The following is a 15000-nucleotide window of genomic DNA, read 5'->3' as shown; positions in this document are numbered from 1 at the left end:
CCTAAATTAATAAAAATCAGGTTATTTCAAAAGTTACACAAAGTATACCCTCGCTGTAAAGTACAGTAATGATTTGTAAATTAATGTTTTAGTGACCAGATTTGCACCATTGTTTAAGAAATACGTGAAGTAGTATCAAGGGGAAACTTGATATAAATCAGTGAAATTTCTCTTGATGATTTTAAACCCTGATTTAAACCAAAGGTATAAGTAGCCTTGATTTAAATCATTCCACCTTGTGCAAGTGACATAAATTGAACACAAGCAACATAGTAACTAACAGACCCTTACCAATCCCTACCTCATGTACCTCTACTGTATACGTACTAGAATCACTGTAAATTTTTGATGCATGTATTGAAAGAGTTCAGACATATACCTTGTTGATTATGATAATTAGTGGATTATGTAAACTGAATTTTTGCAGGTCAGTGTTGTTGTTACCTGAATGTATGAACTTGAAGGGTAATGGGTGGAGGTCCTTCTAACCAGTGTGGCCATGCAGCTGCCTAATAAGCCCTCTTTCCTGGCCATGTCAGATACCTGCTTTGGCCAAAAGAGCACTACTTCCACGGCCATAGCAGCTCCCAACTGGGAGCGGGGGCTCCTCTGCCCCAGCAGGGAACTTCTTCGTCTGGGGGTAGAGGCGACTTCTTAAAGTTCTTCTCCCACCATCCCCAGCAGCTTGGGCCTGCCACAGCTGGGAGCAAAGTGCTTCCTCTCACACTTAGCCTCATCAGAGCTGCCAGGGCCATCAGAGAAGCACCTCTCATCTGGCTTGGAGCTGCTGCAGTGAGAGGACTTGAGGGGGAGCCCTCTTTCCTTGGGTGGAGCCTGTACCTTATGCCTCTCATCTGTAGCCCCGTCCCATATCTTCCACCTTTAGCCACAGTCTTCACCCCAGCACCCCAATCCTCTACTCCAGTCCTGAGCCCCCTCTACAACCTCAGCCAGAACCCTCTTAACCTCGAGCCTCCCTTGCACATTCCAAACCCTTTGGTCCTACACCTTCCACAGAACTTCCACGTGCAGAATGACTCTTGTGTGCAGCAGTATGGAGGTAATGTGTCACACATCTATGTTTTGGTGCACATAATAAGGTCATTGCATGGGCAATGGGCTGTTTATGTAGCTTACCCTAACTGGCTTCTTTAGTACTCCTTAATCATAGGACTGGAAAGAACCTTGAAAGGTCATCTAGTACAGTCGCCTGGATTTGTGGTAGGATTAGGTATTATATAGAGACCATTCCTGACAGGTCTAACCTGCTCTTAAAAATGTCCAATGATGGAGATTGTGCAACCTCTCTAGCCAATTTTTTTCAGTGCTTAATCACCTGGATGGGAAATTTTTTCTAATGTCCAACCTAAATTTCCCTTGGTGCAAATTTAAGCCTAGCATGTCTTGTCCAATTCTCAGAAGTTAAGCAAAAATGTATCTAATTCTTGACTTCCCCCCTTCTCCTTCTGCCCCTCTGCTCTCTGATTTGCTCACCTTGATAATAATTTTTCTGATTTGTCAACCTTGACTACTATTTTTGGTTCTCTGTGCCTTAAATATTGAGTCTGTTCTGGTATGGCTATGATCTGAAGAAGTGGGTCTGTCCCGCAGAAGCTGATCACCTAAAAATTTTGTTAGTCTTTAAAGTGCTACTGGACTGCTTTTTTGATTTCTCTCCATTCTTCTTTTAACAACCTTGTAGGCACTTGAAAGTTGAGCGGTCCCCCCTCAATCTTCCCTTTTCCAGACTAAAACCCAATATTTCCAGTCTTCCTTTATAAGTCATTTTTACCCTATTGCTGGGGTAAGCTAGAGTATTGTTAATCACTGTGACTATGTCTACACAGCGGCATTATTTCTACACACAATATTTGTTGAAATAGTGCTCAGAATGGAACCTCTTTTGGATTAGAGCCCTTGGGCGCACTATAGTTTATTTCGAAATAGCCCCTATTCCCTGCCTATACAATCCCTGTTCCGAAATATCTGTTTTGGAATAAGCCCTATTCCTCATAGAATGAGGTTTACCAAATTTGAAAGAGTGGCTTATATGTCAAAATTATTTTGAAATAGTGGATGCGTTTTGTAGATACTTACAAAGCTATTTCAGAATAGCAGTTGTTATTCCAAAATAATTTTGCTGTGTGGACACACCACTGTAATAGAGATTCTTGGCACCAGGAGTGCTTCTGGGACTAGTGCTGCTGTCTCTTGTATGCAGCAGATTCTCCATGTCTTTCCTCCCCTTCATACACTCTATTTAAATTTACAGACTGAAAACTAAAACTGTGTATTTTAAAATGTTTAGGTTTCCATGAAATTAAAATTCAGACCTTTAATTCATGATGTCCTGGAGAATTCATGGTGTGAGTTTAGGACAGAATGTGAGGTTGAACTGTTATCCATCCTATATGTTATTTAACTTCAGACTTAGAAAACAAAAAGCCCACACTCCAACATTAAGGTTTCCATGACATTCTGTTGTTTGACTCATTGTATTCTTAGGAGACAATAGTGTGTAATAAGGACAGTTTGTGTGTGTGTGTGTGTGTGTGTGTGTGTGTGTGAACTCCAATAGGCTGACTTTTTGACTGGTTTGTATTACAACCTCAGTACTCCATCCATTTACCTACTTTTACTATGTCTGGCATGTCTAGCCAAGGAAATAGTTTACCTGCAAGTGAACGTGTGTTGTATTTACTTCTTTTAGTACTGCAAATGATATAGCAATGAAATAGTTGGAGTCTTTTGGCTCAGGAATCATAAAGAGACCCACATGTACCTAACTTTGTGGAATATGAGTATTCCCACTTGAATTATTTATTTATGATGTTGTCACGGAGCACAGCAATTCAAAAGTGCCGGGGGCCACAGCAGCAGTGGCTGGAGTCCCAGGTCTTTTAAATTGCTGTTGCAGTGTGCTGTGGATGGCTCTGAAGATTGCCTGGGGGAGATGCGGCACCCTCCGCAGCCCTCAGAGCCACGCATGGTGGCCACATTTCCCCCAGCAGCGAGGGTTGACTGCCCCCAGCCTCACCCCTTTGGGAGCAGAGAGCTCCCCACTACACATACACATCTTGCCCAGGGGCCTGGCAAGCCTGTCATCTTCCCTTTGCAAAGCTAAAAGGAGTGAAGACTTATTTTTGGTACAAGTCTGTATACATTTTGATTGCAGATTATGTAAAAATCTGCCATGGCAGCAATGGGGATGCACAAACTTAACCGAGGTCAAAACATGGCTTGCAGAACATTTATTATTGGTGCTGAAGAATGTTTCATAAAAAGCTCGGGCTCGTTTGCAGAGATCATTCTGAGTTTGCAGTAACCATGGAACCCCATCATTACTTAAAAAAAATACTGCATCATTTGCAGTATTAAAAGCCAGTGTTAAAAGCCACCTTTGCAGAGTCATTTTTAAGAGAACCACTCTTTAAAAGAGAGTTTATGTACAAAGATGCTTATAAAGTAGAGTGTAGCTACATGTTTAGTATAAATTTATATAGTATGCATTACAAAATAATCTAATTGTTCTTTATAAATCAATGGGATTAAAAGAAGAAGAGTTTTTTTTTCCTTTCCCTGCTATCACTTGCAGAATAATGATACTAATATGTTTAGCCATTCTGAAAAGCTCGCTGCTGGGAGAAGAGAAGAAATATCTACCGGGGATGTTATAGGTTAGCCAGTTAACTGTTAAATTTAATCCTAAATGGATGAGGCTTACTGGTTCCAGTTAACTGATAGGGCCTGGAGCATCCCCTGGCCCGGTGTGGGCAGGGGACTGCTCCAGCTCCACAGCCCAGCCCAGCTGTAGCAGCCCAATCTGTGGTGGCCCTGGAGCGGGAGGTGCTGGGGAGGCCGCTCCAGCCCAGCTAGGCTGGAGTGGCCCCCTTGCTGCAGACTGGGGCTGCTCCTGTTGGGCTGGTGCACCTCGCCCATGGTGGACCAGGGTCTGAGACTGCTCCAGATGTGCTGGAATGTCCCCGACCTGCAGCAGTGTTGCAAGAGCCCAGATCCCCCAGTACACTGCTGGAGGCAGGGGGTGGGTTTGCCTCTTGAGCCCTCCCCTCCTTAAATTGGTTAACTGGGACTTTATGTCCCTAATATCTACCTGATCCTTTGTGGAGTCAAATAAATGTCCAGTTTGTCATCTTTGTTTGGGATGCTTTATGGAACATTGTGTTTCCTTTCTTTCCTTAAAGCTTCATTTTGTAAAGTACTGCAGGTAGTGAATTGAGTTTGTTCATCATAATGCACTATACTTAATAATGATTACGTAATTCTGCATTTCTTTGTTCATAAAACTTTAAATATATTTGCAACATTTATACAGGTTTTTTTTCCAGACCAACTTATGATGACATGCCATTTCCCATCTCCCCAATGGCTCCCCGGGATGTTTTCCTGCTTCCAAGAGAGGAGGAGAAAAAGGTGGTAAGAAGCAGACAGGAGATACCTGGCACAGACAGTGACTCCATCGTTAAATCATGCTCCCCTTCTCCTTGCAGATCTCAAGAGGGCATAAAGTCGGTTTATGTGCCACAGACATTTTTCCAAAAACTAAAGAGGGGGCAGGAACACATCTTAGAAATATCTCAGCAAACTTTGGACATCTGTAACAGTGAGAAAAAACATATATTTACTGATGATGCTCAAATTGCAAATAGAAGCCATAATGGTCAGTTTACAGCTGTGATCCCAGTACCTCACCATTTGCCTAGTACCCCGTTAAGTTGCAGTTCTCGTAATAGTCCTGTAATTGGAAAAAATACTAGGTACTCAAAATCAAATCTGACAAGTAGCAAATATGATCACATGCAGAAGGATGTGTGCCATAAGGATGGATTTTTAAATGTAAATCCTAATCCTGTTCTGGCATCTGTCCGCTCCAGGACCCCTTCATTTTTACATCAGAGTCCTACTTACAGCCAAGGCAACTGTTCATATATTATCTCAGGTCAGTCTTTTTTTAAGCTAGATAGTTTGCAATCTCAGGTTGAAACTTCAGTGTCTGACCACTGTCTCAGGGACTTTGTGGGAACTAGCAGCTCCCTAAGTTTTGGGATATCCCCACAGTTAACACGACACAAAGACATCAATGTGAACAGAGGTAATGGAACTTCAGTAGATGAGATAATTGAAGATGTCATTCTGAAGTACTGCCATGGAGTTCCACCTAATGAGTTGTCTTGCAAAGATGAAGAGAGTAATTTCTATTTAAATATTTCCTCATTTCTGGATCATGATAATTTAGAGGGCTCAGAAATGAGCTTTGTTTGTGAGGCAACTGTTTGCTCAGGAACAGGCCTGCCCAAGGTAGCTTTAAAAGATATAGAATTCCTAAAAGAGGTCCAGGTAAACCTGGAAGATCAGAACTATGGAACGCAACTCAGTTCTATTCTAAAAGGTGGTTCAGTGGAACCCACAGAAGCAGCAAACCAGGACATAATAATTCATAATGAGGAACCAGTTCTTCCGGCTCTGCCTCATGTGCCTCCTTCCTTTGTGGGAAAGACATGGTCACAGATAATGCATGAAGATGATATAAAAATTGAAGCACTTGTACGTGATTTCAAGGAAGGGCGTTTCCATTGTCACTTCAACAGTGAACCACCAGCCAACTTTACAGGGAAGAGGATGAGGAAGAAGCAGCAGAAAGATGAAAGAAAAAGTGACATTGTTACAGGTAACAGAAGAGAAGCTGCATCAGTTGAAGCATTGCCAGAATGTAATGATACTGTAAGTGGTGATTCTGATTTTGATAATTTGTTGGCTTCAGATACACTATGCAACCCACAAACACTTCAGGTGCCTAGAAAGAGGACGTGGCGCCTTGCTTCAAGATGCCAAGTGGTCAAAGTCAGCCATGGAACCCAAACGAGTTTAGTGAACTGTCCAATAATAAAAAGAAAAAACATTAGAAAGGAGCCTGATCCACCAAATCAGAATGCAAACATTATTTGGTCAGAGAATGAAACAATTTCAAACATGAAAACTAGACTATGTGCCCTTAAGCTTCCTGAAGCATATACCAAAATTATGAGCCCTCTGCAGCCCAAGACGGTGGTGTATGTCCTTTCATGTCCAGAAATTAAACAGTACAAAGACAAACCTGCAGAGGTTCCCAAAATGAGGAGAAATCACAACTCCACAGACAGCAAGGGCTCTGTAAGATACAGATACAAACAGTGTTCTCTTAAGTATTATGACCCACTGACAAATCGAATTCTGAAAACACCTCCCAGGAGCACAGTCAGAGAAAAAGCACAAAAGCCCTCCTATGTTCGACAGCTGTTCAGGAGCCAAAGCCTAAATGCAGACACGAAGAAACTGTTTGATACTCAAAAAGAATGCACACCATCTAAATCCTTCAATTGGCCTGACTTCTATAGTTCTTCTGTTGCTTTCCTGTCAGATCCAGATAAAGGAAATGGTATGAACTCAAGTCTGAGGACAGATGGATCTTCCGTTTCTACAGAAAGGTCTGATTTTCCATTACTCTGTCACTCGGAAAAGTCCTATAAATACTTAAGCATTTCACCTCTCAGATCCCATCAGTGTCAAATAGAAGATGATATTAGATTAACCCCAATTAATACCAGGGTTGCCAAAACATCTTTAAAATCAATCAAGAGCGAGCGGTTGGAGAAGGAGAATCCAAAGAAAATGTGGAAGAAGAAAGAAGGCACAAGTAGAGAACCAATTTTTACCAGAAAAGCGTCATCGGTCAAGCATGGCTTTGTGAGAAGAGCAAGTAGAGTAGCCCCAAGCAAGAAGAAACAAGAATCCAGAATTAAAAAGCAAAAAAAGGAGCAGATAAGAAGGAAACTCTCCTCTTGTGCCCAAAAATCTTCGGCCTCCTCCATCCATACATGCCAGACAAGGAAACCTTCTTTGGGAAAGCACTTGAAAAAGGAAAAACTTGATGCTAAAAAGTTAAAGGTGAGGAGGAAACCTAGGAGAACATTTTTTAACTCTTCAGTCATTTCAGGGATTACTGAAAAAAGGCAGAAAGTCACAGCAGGGCCTTTTATGAAGCACCCAGAACTATCTTCTCCCAAAGTAAGGAACTGGGAGATAGTTGGAGATAAGGGTCCCCTCAGCACTGTGAAACGGTCTTCTAGAAGAACTTCTAGTATACCTGTATTGGGAGGCTGTCTTGTTTTACCAGGAAATAGCTAGTCAATAAAACAGCAACAAACTTTTACTTACCCACAACTTGGGAACAGACTGAAGGAAATGAGTGTGAACAGAAGGTAGTTATGCAAAATCTATTAGATGTGCCAGAACTGCAGATAGAATGAATCTAAGGTCCAATGATAAACTATTATAGCAACAAACTCATTCCATGTTGCTGCAATGTGGGAACACCTATATATTGCACTGTTTTTCTTTGATTGATGGTCCTTACTGAAGTCCACTGAGAATTTGCGTGTATGTGCCATGTTTCTGGAGCTGGAGAGTTTGAAAGTAGTAGTGTCCGTTGTCCACAGTAGTAGTTTGCCTATGCACCTTGGCTTGGCCTCAGATTCATCTGAGATGACAAAGGGTGAGGCAGATCAGTAGTGAATCCAGTTACTCTTCTCACAGTTTCTTGGTCTATGTTGGAGCTGATAGTGTACTCTTGTCTCTGATGCACTTTTAAAATAAGAGTTTCAGAAATTCTATATTGTTTTTAATGTTTCTTAGTTAAGATGTTAGCAGTAATTTTTTAGGATTTAGACTTGAATCTGTTTTTTCCAATCCCTGGCAGCCACACACTGGTACTGGATTACGTTGAAGATGCCAGGATTCAAAATTTGCACATCCTGTCCTCATTTTGTTATTCACCAGTGTTGAACACCTGCATCACTTCTACTGCCTGGGAGAAGCCCATATTTCATCAATATCTACTAGTCCTTCTTAAGTCATCTCTGAGAAGGCTGAGCTTTCCTCCTGAAGAAGCATCCCTTGGAGGTCACCATAAGGCTGCAGTTGGACCTACTTTGGTGAAACACCTATGTACATCAGTCTGAGAAACCCAGGAATGTGCTTCTGACTTCAGAGCATAAACAAGGGTGTGGTCATATTGCTGCTATGAACCCCTTGCCAGGCCCTAGTCAGGAGGTAAGGCAGCATGTACTAAATATAGCAGTCTTCCTCCAAGCCAAGGAAGAATGATGTCTTCCATGAGTGCCAGCTACAGAGAAGCAGTGTGTTCCAAGGCACCCATGCATGACAAAAATATCGTGCAGACCAACCAAGTACAGAAAAACAAGCTGCACATGCCTTCAGTGTCAGCTTGCCTTGAGACAAGGGATCTTCCTGGACAGTCCTCTGGTGCTGGCTGCTGAACAGGTACTGTTCATGCCAGAATGCTTGGAGAAAGCACCAGAACTACATGAGTGATTTGCCTTGGAGGAATCGAGATCTTCATACCTTCTTCTGTCATCTACACTTAGAGAAGTCCGATCTCCTATCTGGGACTTGCTATGGTTAGGTCCCACTTGGATGTCTCCTTCTATGGATTACACACTTCTGTTGGTACTGCTTTTGGAACCAGGATCCAAGTTCTTGTTCTTGGATTCCAATGGAGCACAAGAGACACCCATTCTTTATTACCAGTGGCATGGCAGTGCCCTCCTTTCCAACAACAGGGAAGCCACTGGTTATCCTGTCCTTGTGGCCTTCCTCAATATCCACCTCTTTCTGCTCCTTCTAAGGGTCCTGGTCCTCAGAACCTGCATGTTCTGCAAGGGAGGCTTTGCGTTTGTCTTCAGGGGTCTGAAGCAGTGGGTCTGTCCCACAATAAGTTCATCACCTAATAAATAATTTTGTTAATCTTTAAAGTGCTACATGACTGCAGTTGTCCCAGTTAGGGTGTTCTTCAGCAGACACTCTGAGCAAGTTACGGAAGATGAACCATCCTGTCCTTTTCCAACAGTAACACCAGAACGGGAGCCCTTTGTCCTCTGCAGAGGCAGCAGTCACTTCAGCCTCTGCCTTGCATTCTGGTGACTTTTGCCAGTTCAAAAATCTCTTACAAATGGTAGAGGACGAGCTGCACTGTCCAGCGGAGGAAGTACAAGACAAGCAGGATCAGCTTGTAGACATCTTTTGTTCCTTGTCGGCGTTGCCCTACCAATCTACAATGAACAGTTTGGTGTAATATGGTCACTTCTATGCACATAGAAGTGATGCTATATACGGATCAGTGGGTCAGAGTTACCTTTCTCTTCTCCCCTCATGGCACAAGCAGCAACATAATGTTCCAGACAGCAACATCTGGGCTTGATAGGTAAGAAGGGCAAACATTTAGACCTTCTGGGATGCAGCAAGCCTCTTAATTCCAAATTTCAAACTACCAGGCTTTGTTGGCCAAATAATGATGGCACATTGAAGGACTTTACTGAAAAGCTGCCTCAGCAAGATTGAGCATGTTTCCAGTCTATTCTGGAGGCAGGCAATTTGGTGGCTAGAATGGTGCCTCAATCATCCGTGGTGGTGCTCATGCAGTTTTCCTAGAAAGGTGCACAATACCACTGAGGACCTTCCTTTCAACAAGTCACCTGTTTAATCAGGAATCCAACAAAACCCTCCATTCCCTTAAGGATTCCAGAGCCACACTTCGATTGCTGGGTATCTATGCATTGGTATGCAAGCAAAAACTCTACCGCCTGCCACTTAAATAATGGTTCACGTCTGTCCAGTTCTTCCATCAGAATTTATATGAAACTTCTTCTAAGTGCCTGATGACCCACTAAATCCTATCCTTCAAGCTGGGCGTCTCAGTTCTCTTCATCTCACTGGCAATCCTCTCAAAAGTGATATTTCTGAGTACCACTAGAGAACCATCAACGACCTCCCGCTCTGCCATGCAACCAAAATCCACCCCTTTTGTGGGTCATCTGCCCACTTTTCTGACCAACTGGAGTGCAATAATAACTGACAAGTACAATTGAGTTCACCAAACTACCTCATCTAGATCCCCTGCCCTGAACCCTTTTCAGGGACTACTCTCACAAGAGCATTCTTGTTCTAAAAATAAACTCTTTACTGCAATGGAGAGCAATAGTGCATATTCTCCCAGATATCAAGGTACTTGCCTCAATTCCACTTACTTCCTGGTACCCAAGAAAAAAGATGATGGACCTTCATCTTCTCAGCTGCTTCATCTGTAAACCCAAGTTTTGTATGGTTCCCTTAGCAGCCTTCATACCCTCTCTAGAAAAAAGGCATGTGGTTTACAGCTCTGTTTTTGCATAAACATCCACCCAACCCACAAAAAATTCCTGATGTTCATTGAGGGTCCTCAGCGTTTTCAGTACACAGTCCTACCTTTTGGATTCACCCCAGCTCTTAACCAAGATTTCCTCTATTATAACAGCCCACATCAGCCATTCTGAGGTCCTTATTTTTTCCTCTCTCACAATTCACTTCTCACCTCATCAACCAGAGAAGAGGTTCAACTCTCGACCTCCAAGTTGCTTAGACTCTTTTTATCTCTGGGGTCCATGTCAATGTCGAAAAATCATCTTTGATTACCATGGAGTACCTAGACTCCGAAGGTGCCTCTGTCAGTATAGTCGCAATCTTGCGTATTTACTATGGAAGGGTTCTGCAGGAGGTCATTGTCTAGATAGTAGAGCCCATCTCTGCTTATCTCTTGGTGGCCACATGGCAGTGTGGATGTACCTCACCAGCTTCATGCTCCTTCACCTCTGCTGTTCACAGATATGTCTCCAAAAGTGTATACTCTCTGTGTGCAGTGCCATGCCATGCCATGGATTTTAGGCTGACAGTTGTCTTCGTACTCTTCCCCCACACCTAGCGCAGTGCTCTCTTCTCTCTAGTGGTGGATGGACCATTGTTAGTACAGGGGTTCACTTTCTCCTATCCTCCCTGGATAGAATGATTATCACAGAGGTGCATCCATCACAGGATGAAGAGTGCACATAGACCACATAATGCTGGGGATATGGAACCCTCAGGAATCCAGGATGCACATCAACTTGAACTCTGAGAGGTATGATGAGCATTTCTTCCATTCACTCTCTCCCACAGTGTTCCTGTCATATTGGACAACAACACTATAGTCCATTGCATCAACAAACAAGGGGACATGAGGTCATTTGCTCTGTGTGTGGAAGCGATCAATCTGTGGGATTGGTGTCTGAATGTATTGCCAAGGATGAGGGAGATTCCCAAACGTGAACCATTCTTTTGAAGTAACACATCTGCAGAGTTGTCCCAAATTGAGGTGTCATTAGAGGTGGCTTTTGGAAAAACTGGTAAATTAAACAGTAATAAATCAGCAGGATTAGGTGTCATTCAGCTGAGTTCTGAAGGAACTCTCATATGAAATTGTAGAACTGCTATCTGTAATCTGTAACCCATCACTTCTGTACTTAATGACTGGAAGATAACTAGTAAAACACCAATTTGTATAAAGGGCTTCTGAAGTGATTTTTGCAATTACAGGCAAGTAAGCCTGACTTCAATACTGGGCAGACTGGTTGACTCATCCCCAACAAATTATCTTCATCTATTTGTCTGGCAATTATGTTCTTTGCTATAGTTTCAATGTGTTTTTTGTAAATGGAAATCATGCCTCACTGCTCTAGTAGAGTTCTTTGAGGGTGTCAGCAAACACGATGTATTGGAATTATAAAAGGTTCAGAAAAAGGCAACAAAAATGATTAGGAGTATGGCATAGCTTCCATCTGAGGAGATGTTAAGACTGGTACTTCTTAGCTTGGAAAAGAGGTGACTAAGAGGGGCTATAATAGGATTCGATAAAGTCATTACTTATTTACTTTCTCAGTATGAGTACTACTTACTCATTACACAATAACTGAGAGTCACCAAATGAAATTAATAGGCAGCAGCCTTAAAATAAACAAAATAATATTTCTCCACACAAAACAGTCAACCTATGGAATTTTTTGCCAGAGGATGTTGTGAAGGCCACGACCATAATGGGGTTCAAAAAAGAGCTAGATAAATTCTTGGAGGATAGATCCATCAATGACTATCAACCAGCATGATCAGGGATTGTGTCCCAAGCCTGTGTTTGCCAGAAGCGGGGAATGTGAGACAGGGAATGGGTCACTTGATGATTATCTGTTCTATTTATTCAGTCTGGGACACCTGGCATTGGTCATAGTAGGAGAACAGGACACTGGGCTTGATGGACTCTTGGTCTGACCCAATATGGCTGTTTGTATGGTCTGAAGATGCCTTGTCAGCAGCTTATCTTCCAGTGATTCATAATGTGATTGCAGAATCTTTCAGAAGAGAAAGTTCATTGCCAATCATGAATGGAGTTTCACAGCTCTGAAGAAAACCATATCTTTGGCTGCTGGAGGACTCTTGGTCTGAGATTGCTTTGCTTCCACATCAATAGCAATTGTTGTACCTATGGCTCAAGATGGGACAATGGTATCCACACTCATGGAAGTGCAATTGTATTTTGCTGGTCAGTCCACATCAGTCACACCTTTTCCTCCTGGGCCTCACATGAGTCCTTCACCAGTCAGAAGGAAAAGGGCCACTGTTGTTCTGATTGCCCATTGTGGCCAAGCCAGTTTTGTTTTCTGAATCTTCTCCATATGTTGGCCCCTCCTCCACTTCCCCTGCCTACTTTCTGTGAGTGCTCACGTAGTTCAAGAGGAGAATCAGACATCCTGATTCATAGATGCTCTATTTCTGAGCTTGGTATTTGGACAGGAATAGAAGTGTTCATTAGCTGTACAAGACATCCTTTCTGGAAGCAGAAAAAAGCCCGCAAGGGGTTGCTATCGAGACAAGCAGAGTGCTTCAACTCTTGCCCACAGCAGAGAGGGCTTCCCCCTGAGGAAATGCACATTTCCCTTCTTTTGTACTACCTTGCAGGTGTCAGAACTCCCACTCAGATCTCTCACGGTCCATATACTCATCAGTGCCTTCCAGCCCCTGATGCAAGTGCAGTCCATTTACACATCCATTGACTCCCAGGTTTTTGAAAGGTTTTCTCATGGCTTTCCCACCCAGAGAACAAATTTCCCCTCCAATAGGACCTCAGCATTTTTCTCTCAATGTTAATGGCATCACCCTTTTTACCTGACTTCATGCTCTCTGTCTCTCCTTTTGACGAAGATCACCTTCTTTGTGGTTTTTATTTCAGCAAGAAGGATAAGTGAACATGGGGACTTGAGGGTGGACCCACATTCCATAAAGACAAAGTTTTCCTGTGCTTACACCCCAAGTTTCTACCAAAGATTCATCTCAGTGAAGCCCTGTTCTTTTTGGAGCCTCATACCTCAGTGGAAGAGCAGTGCTCTCTTGCCATCAATGTCTGCAGGACCCTACAGAGGATGAGACCAACCAGGAGGTCCCTTAGAATTTTTCTTGCTATAGCCAAGGGGGCTTAGTGGTATGTGATCTCTACACAAATGATTTCCAAGTGGATTTTTGGGTCACATTGTCACCTGCTATTGGTTGTCAGGACTGCCTCCAGCTGTTGAGGTGAGAGACCTTTCCACAAAGCTATAGTGTCAACTATCACTACCTTTCACAGTATACTCTTTCCAGTTAGACGTGGAGCAGCCACGCAGCGTTCACTACATACTTGCACTACACTGTGCCGTGGTGTATGACTTATCACGGATGCCTCATTCAACACAGCTGTCCACCATTCAACTATTCCATCCTCTTCCTCACACATTCACACTCAGGGGAACACCACAGGGACCATCTCTTAAAGAAGAACAGGTTACTTACCTGTAGCTGTAGGTTCTTTGATGTGTGTGGTCACTGCCTGTATTCCCCCTTCCTCTCTGTTGCCCCTCTGCTGTAGAATTTTTTGATTTGCGGTGGAGGAGGAACTGGAGATATGATCATTCCACTCTGCCCTTTATTGCCTTGGACAAATCCATGAGGCAAGGGTGCACGCATGGGCCAACAGGCACTATTACTTTCAAAATCTTTGGCTCCAGCCACATGGCATGCATGCATGAACCTTCTGTGGACAGGGACCACCCATCTTGAAGATAATTAACCTCCCTTTCTGTTATGTAAAGTTACAAAAATTGTGTATTTGTTTAAATGAAGCACTTAGGACTCTATTTATTACACTTCAGTGCACAGTTACTCTTTACAGGAGACAAACTGTGAGCTTGAATTGTATCATATTGTATTGCGTGATAATAAATACCATGCATTACGGTGCACTAGAATATAATAAAGCTCAAATGGAATCAACATTACTAACTGTGCCTGACTTTCCTCACAGTTGTAAACTGTAAAAGTATGATTAAACAATTATGCTAGAAATGAAATGGAGTAATATTAATTTGTAGATAATAAGTATTTAGTGTTGTATATTCACTTCTGATTAAACATACACTTTCAAGACTGCTTCAAAGGCAGTTTAATACACTATGGCTATGTCTACACTAACCCCAAACTTCTAAATGGCCATGTCAATGGCCATTTCGAAGTTTACTCATGAAGCGCTGGAATACATATTCAGCGCCTCATTAGAATGCGGGTGGCCGCAGCACTTTGAAATTGACGCGGCTCGCCGCTGCACAGCTCGTCCCGACGGGGCTCCTTTTCGAAAGGACCCCGCCTACTTCGAAGTCCCCTTATTCCCATCTGCTGACAGGAATAAGAGGACTTCGAAGTAGGCGGGGTGCTTTCGAAAAGGAGCCCCATTGGGACGAGCTGCGCAGCGGCGAGCCGCGTCAATTTCGAAGTCCCCTTATTCCCATCTGCTCACAGGAATAAGGGGAGTTTGAAGTAGGCGGGGTCCTTTCGAAAAGGAGCCCCGTTGGGAAGAGCCGTGCAGCGGCGAGCCGCGTCAATTTCGAAGTGCTGCGGCCACCCGCATTCTAATGAGGCGCTGAATATGTATTTCAGTGCTTTATTAGTAAACTTCGAAATGGCCATTTACATGGCCATTTCGAAGTTTGGGGCTAGTGTAGACATAGCCTATGATACAAAAGGGATCAGTGCAATGGTGTCTTCAACAAATATACA

The 15000-nt window shown here is 43.0% G+C and overlaps 1 protein-coding gene across 17 annotated transcripts in view; it reads left to right on the top strand.

Moving 5' to 3' along the window:
• The window catches only part of ZDBF2 (zinc finger DBF-type containing 2), a 40616-nt gene extending 26165 nt beyond the window's left edge, over positions 1-14451 (top strand). For all 17 annotated transcript variants that reach the window (XM_075001092.1, XM_075001094.1, XM_075001089.1 and 14 more), the window contains one exon: positions 4347-14451. In XM_075001092.1, the coding sequence (XP_074857193.1) occupies positions 4347-7182 (2836 nt within the window). In that variant the 3' untranslated portion in view covers positions 7183-14451. The remainder of the gene's footprint in view (positions 1-4346) is intronic.
• The last annotated feature ends 549 nt before the right edge of the window (positions 14452-15000 follow it).

Source organism: Carettochelys insculpta, chromosome 8 (assembly GCF_033958435.1).
Source record: "Carettochelys insculpta isolate YL-2023 chromosome 8, ASM3395843v1, whole genome shotgun sequence".
Taxonomy (NCBI): domain Eukaryota; kingdom Metazoa; phylum Chordata; order Testudines; family Carettochelyidae; genus Carettochelys; species Carettochelys insculpta.
The sequence above is the reverse complement of the archived record's forward strand: the minus strand, read 5'-3'. Positions and strand labels throughout refer to the sequence as shown.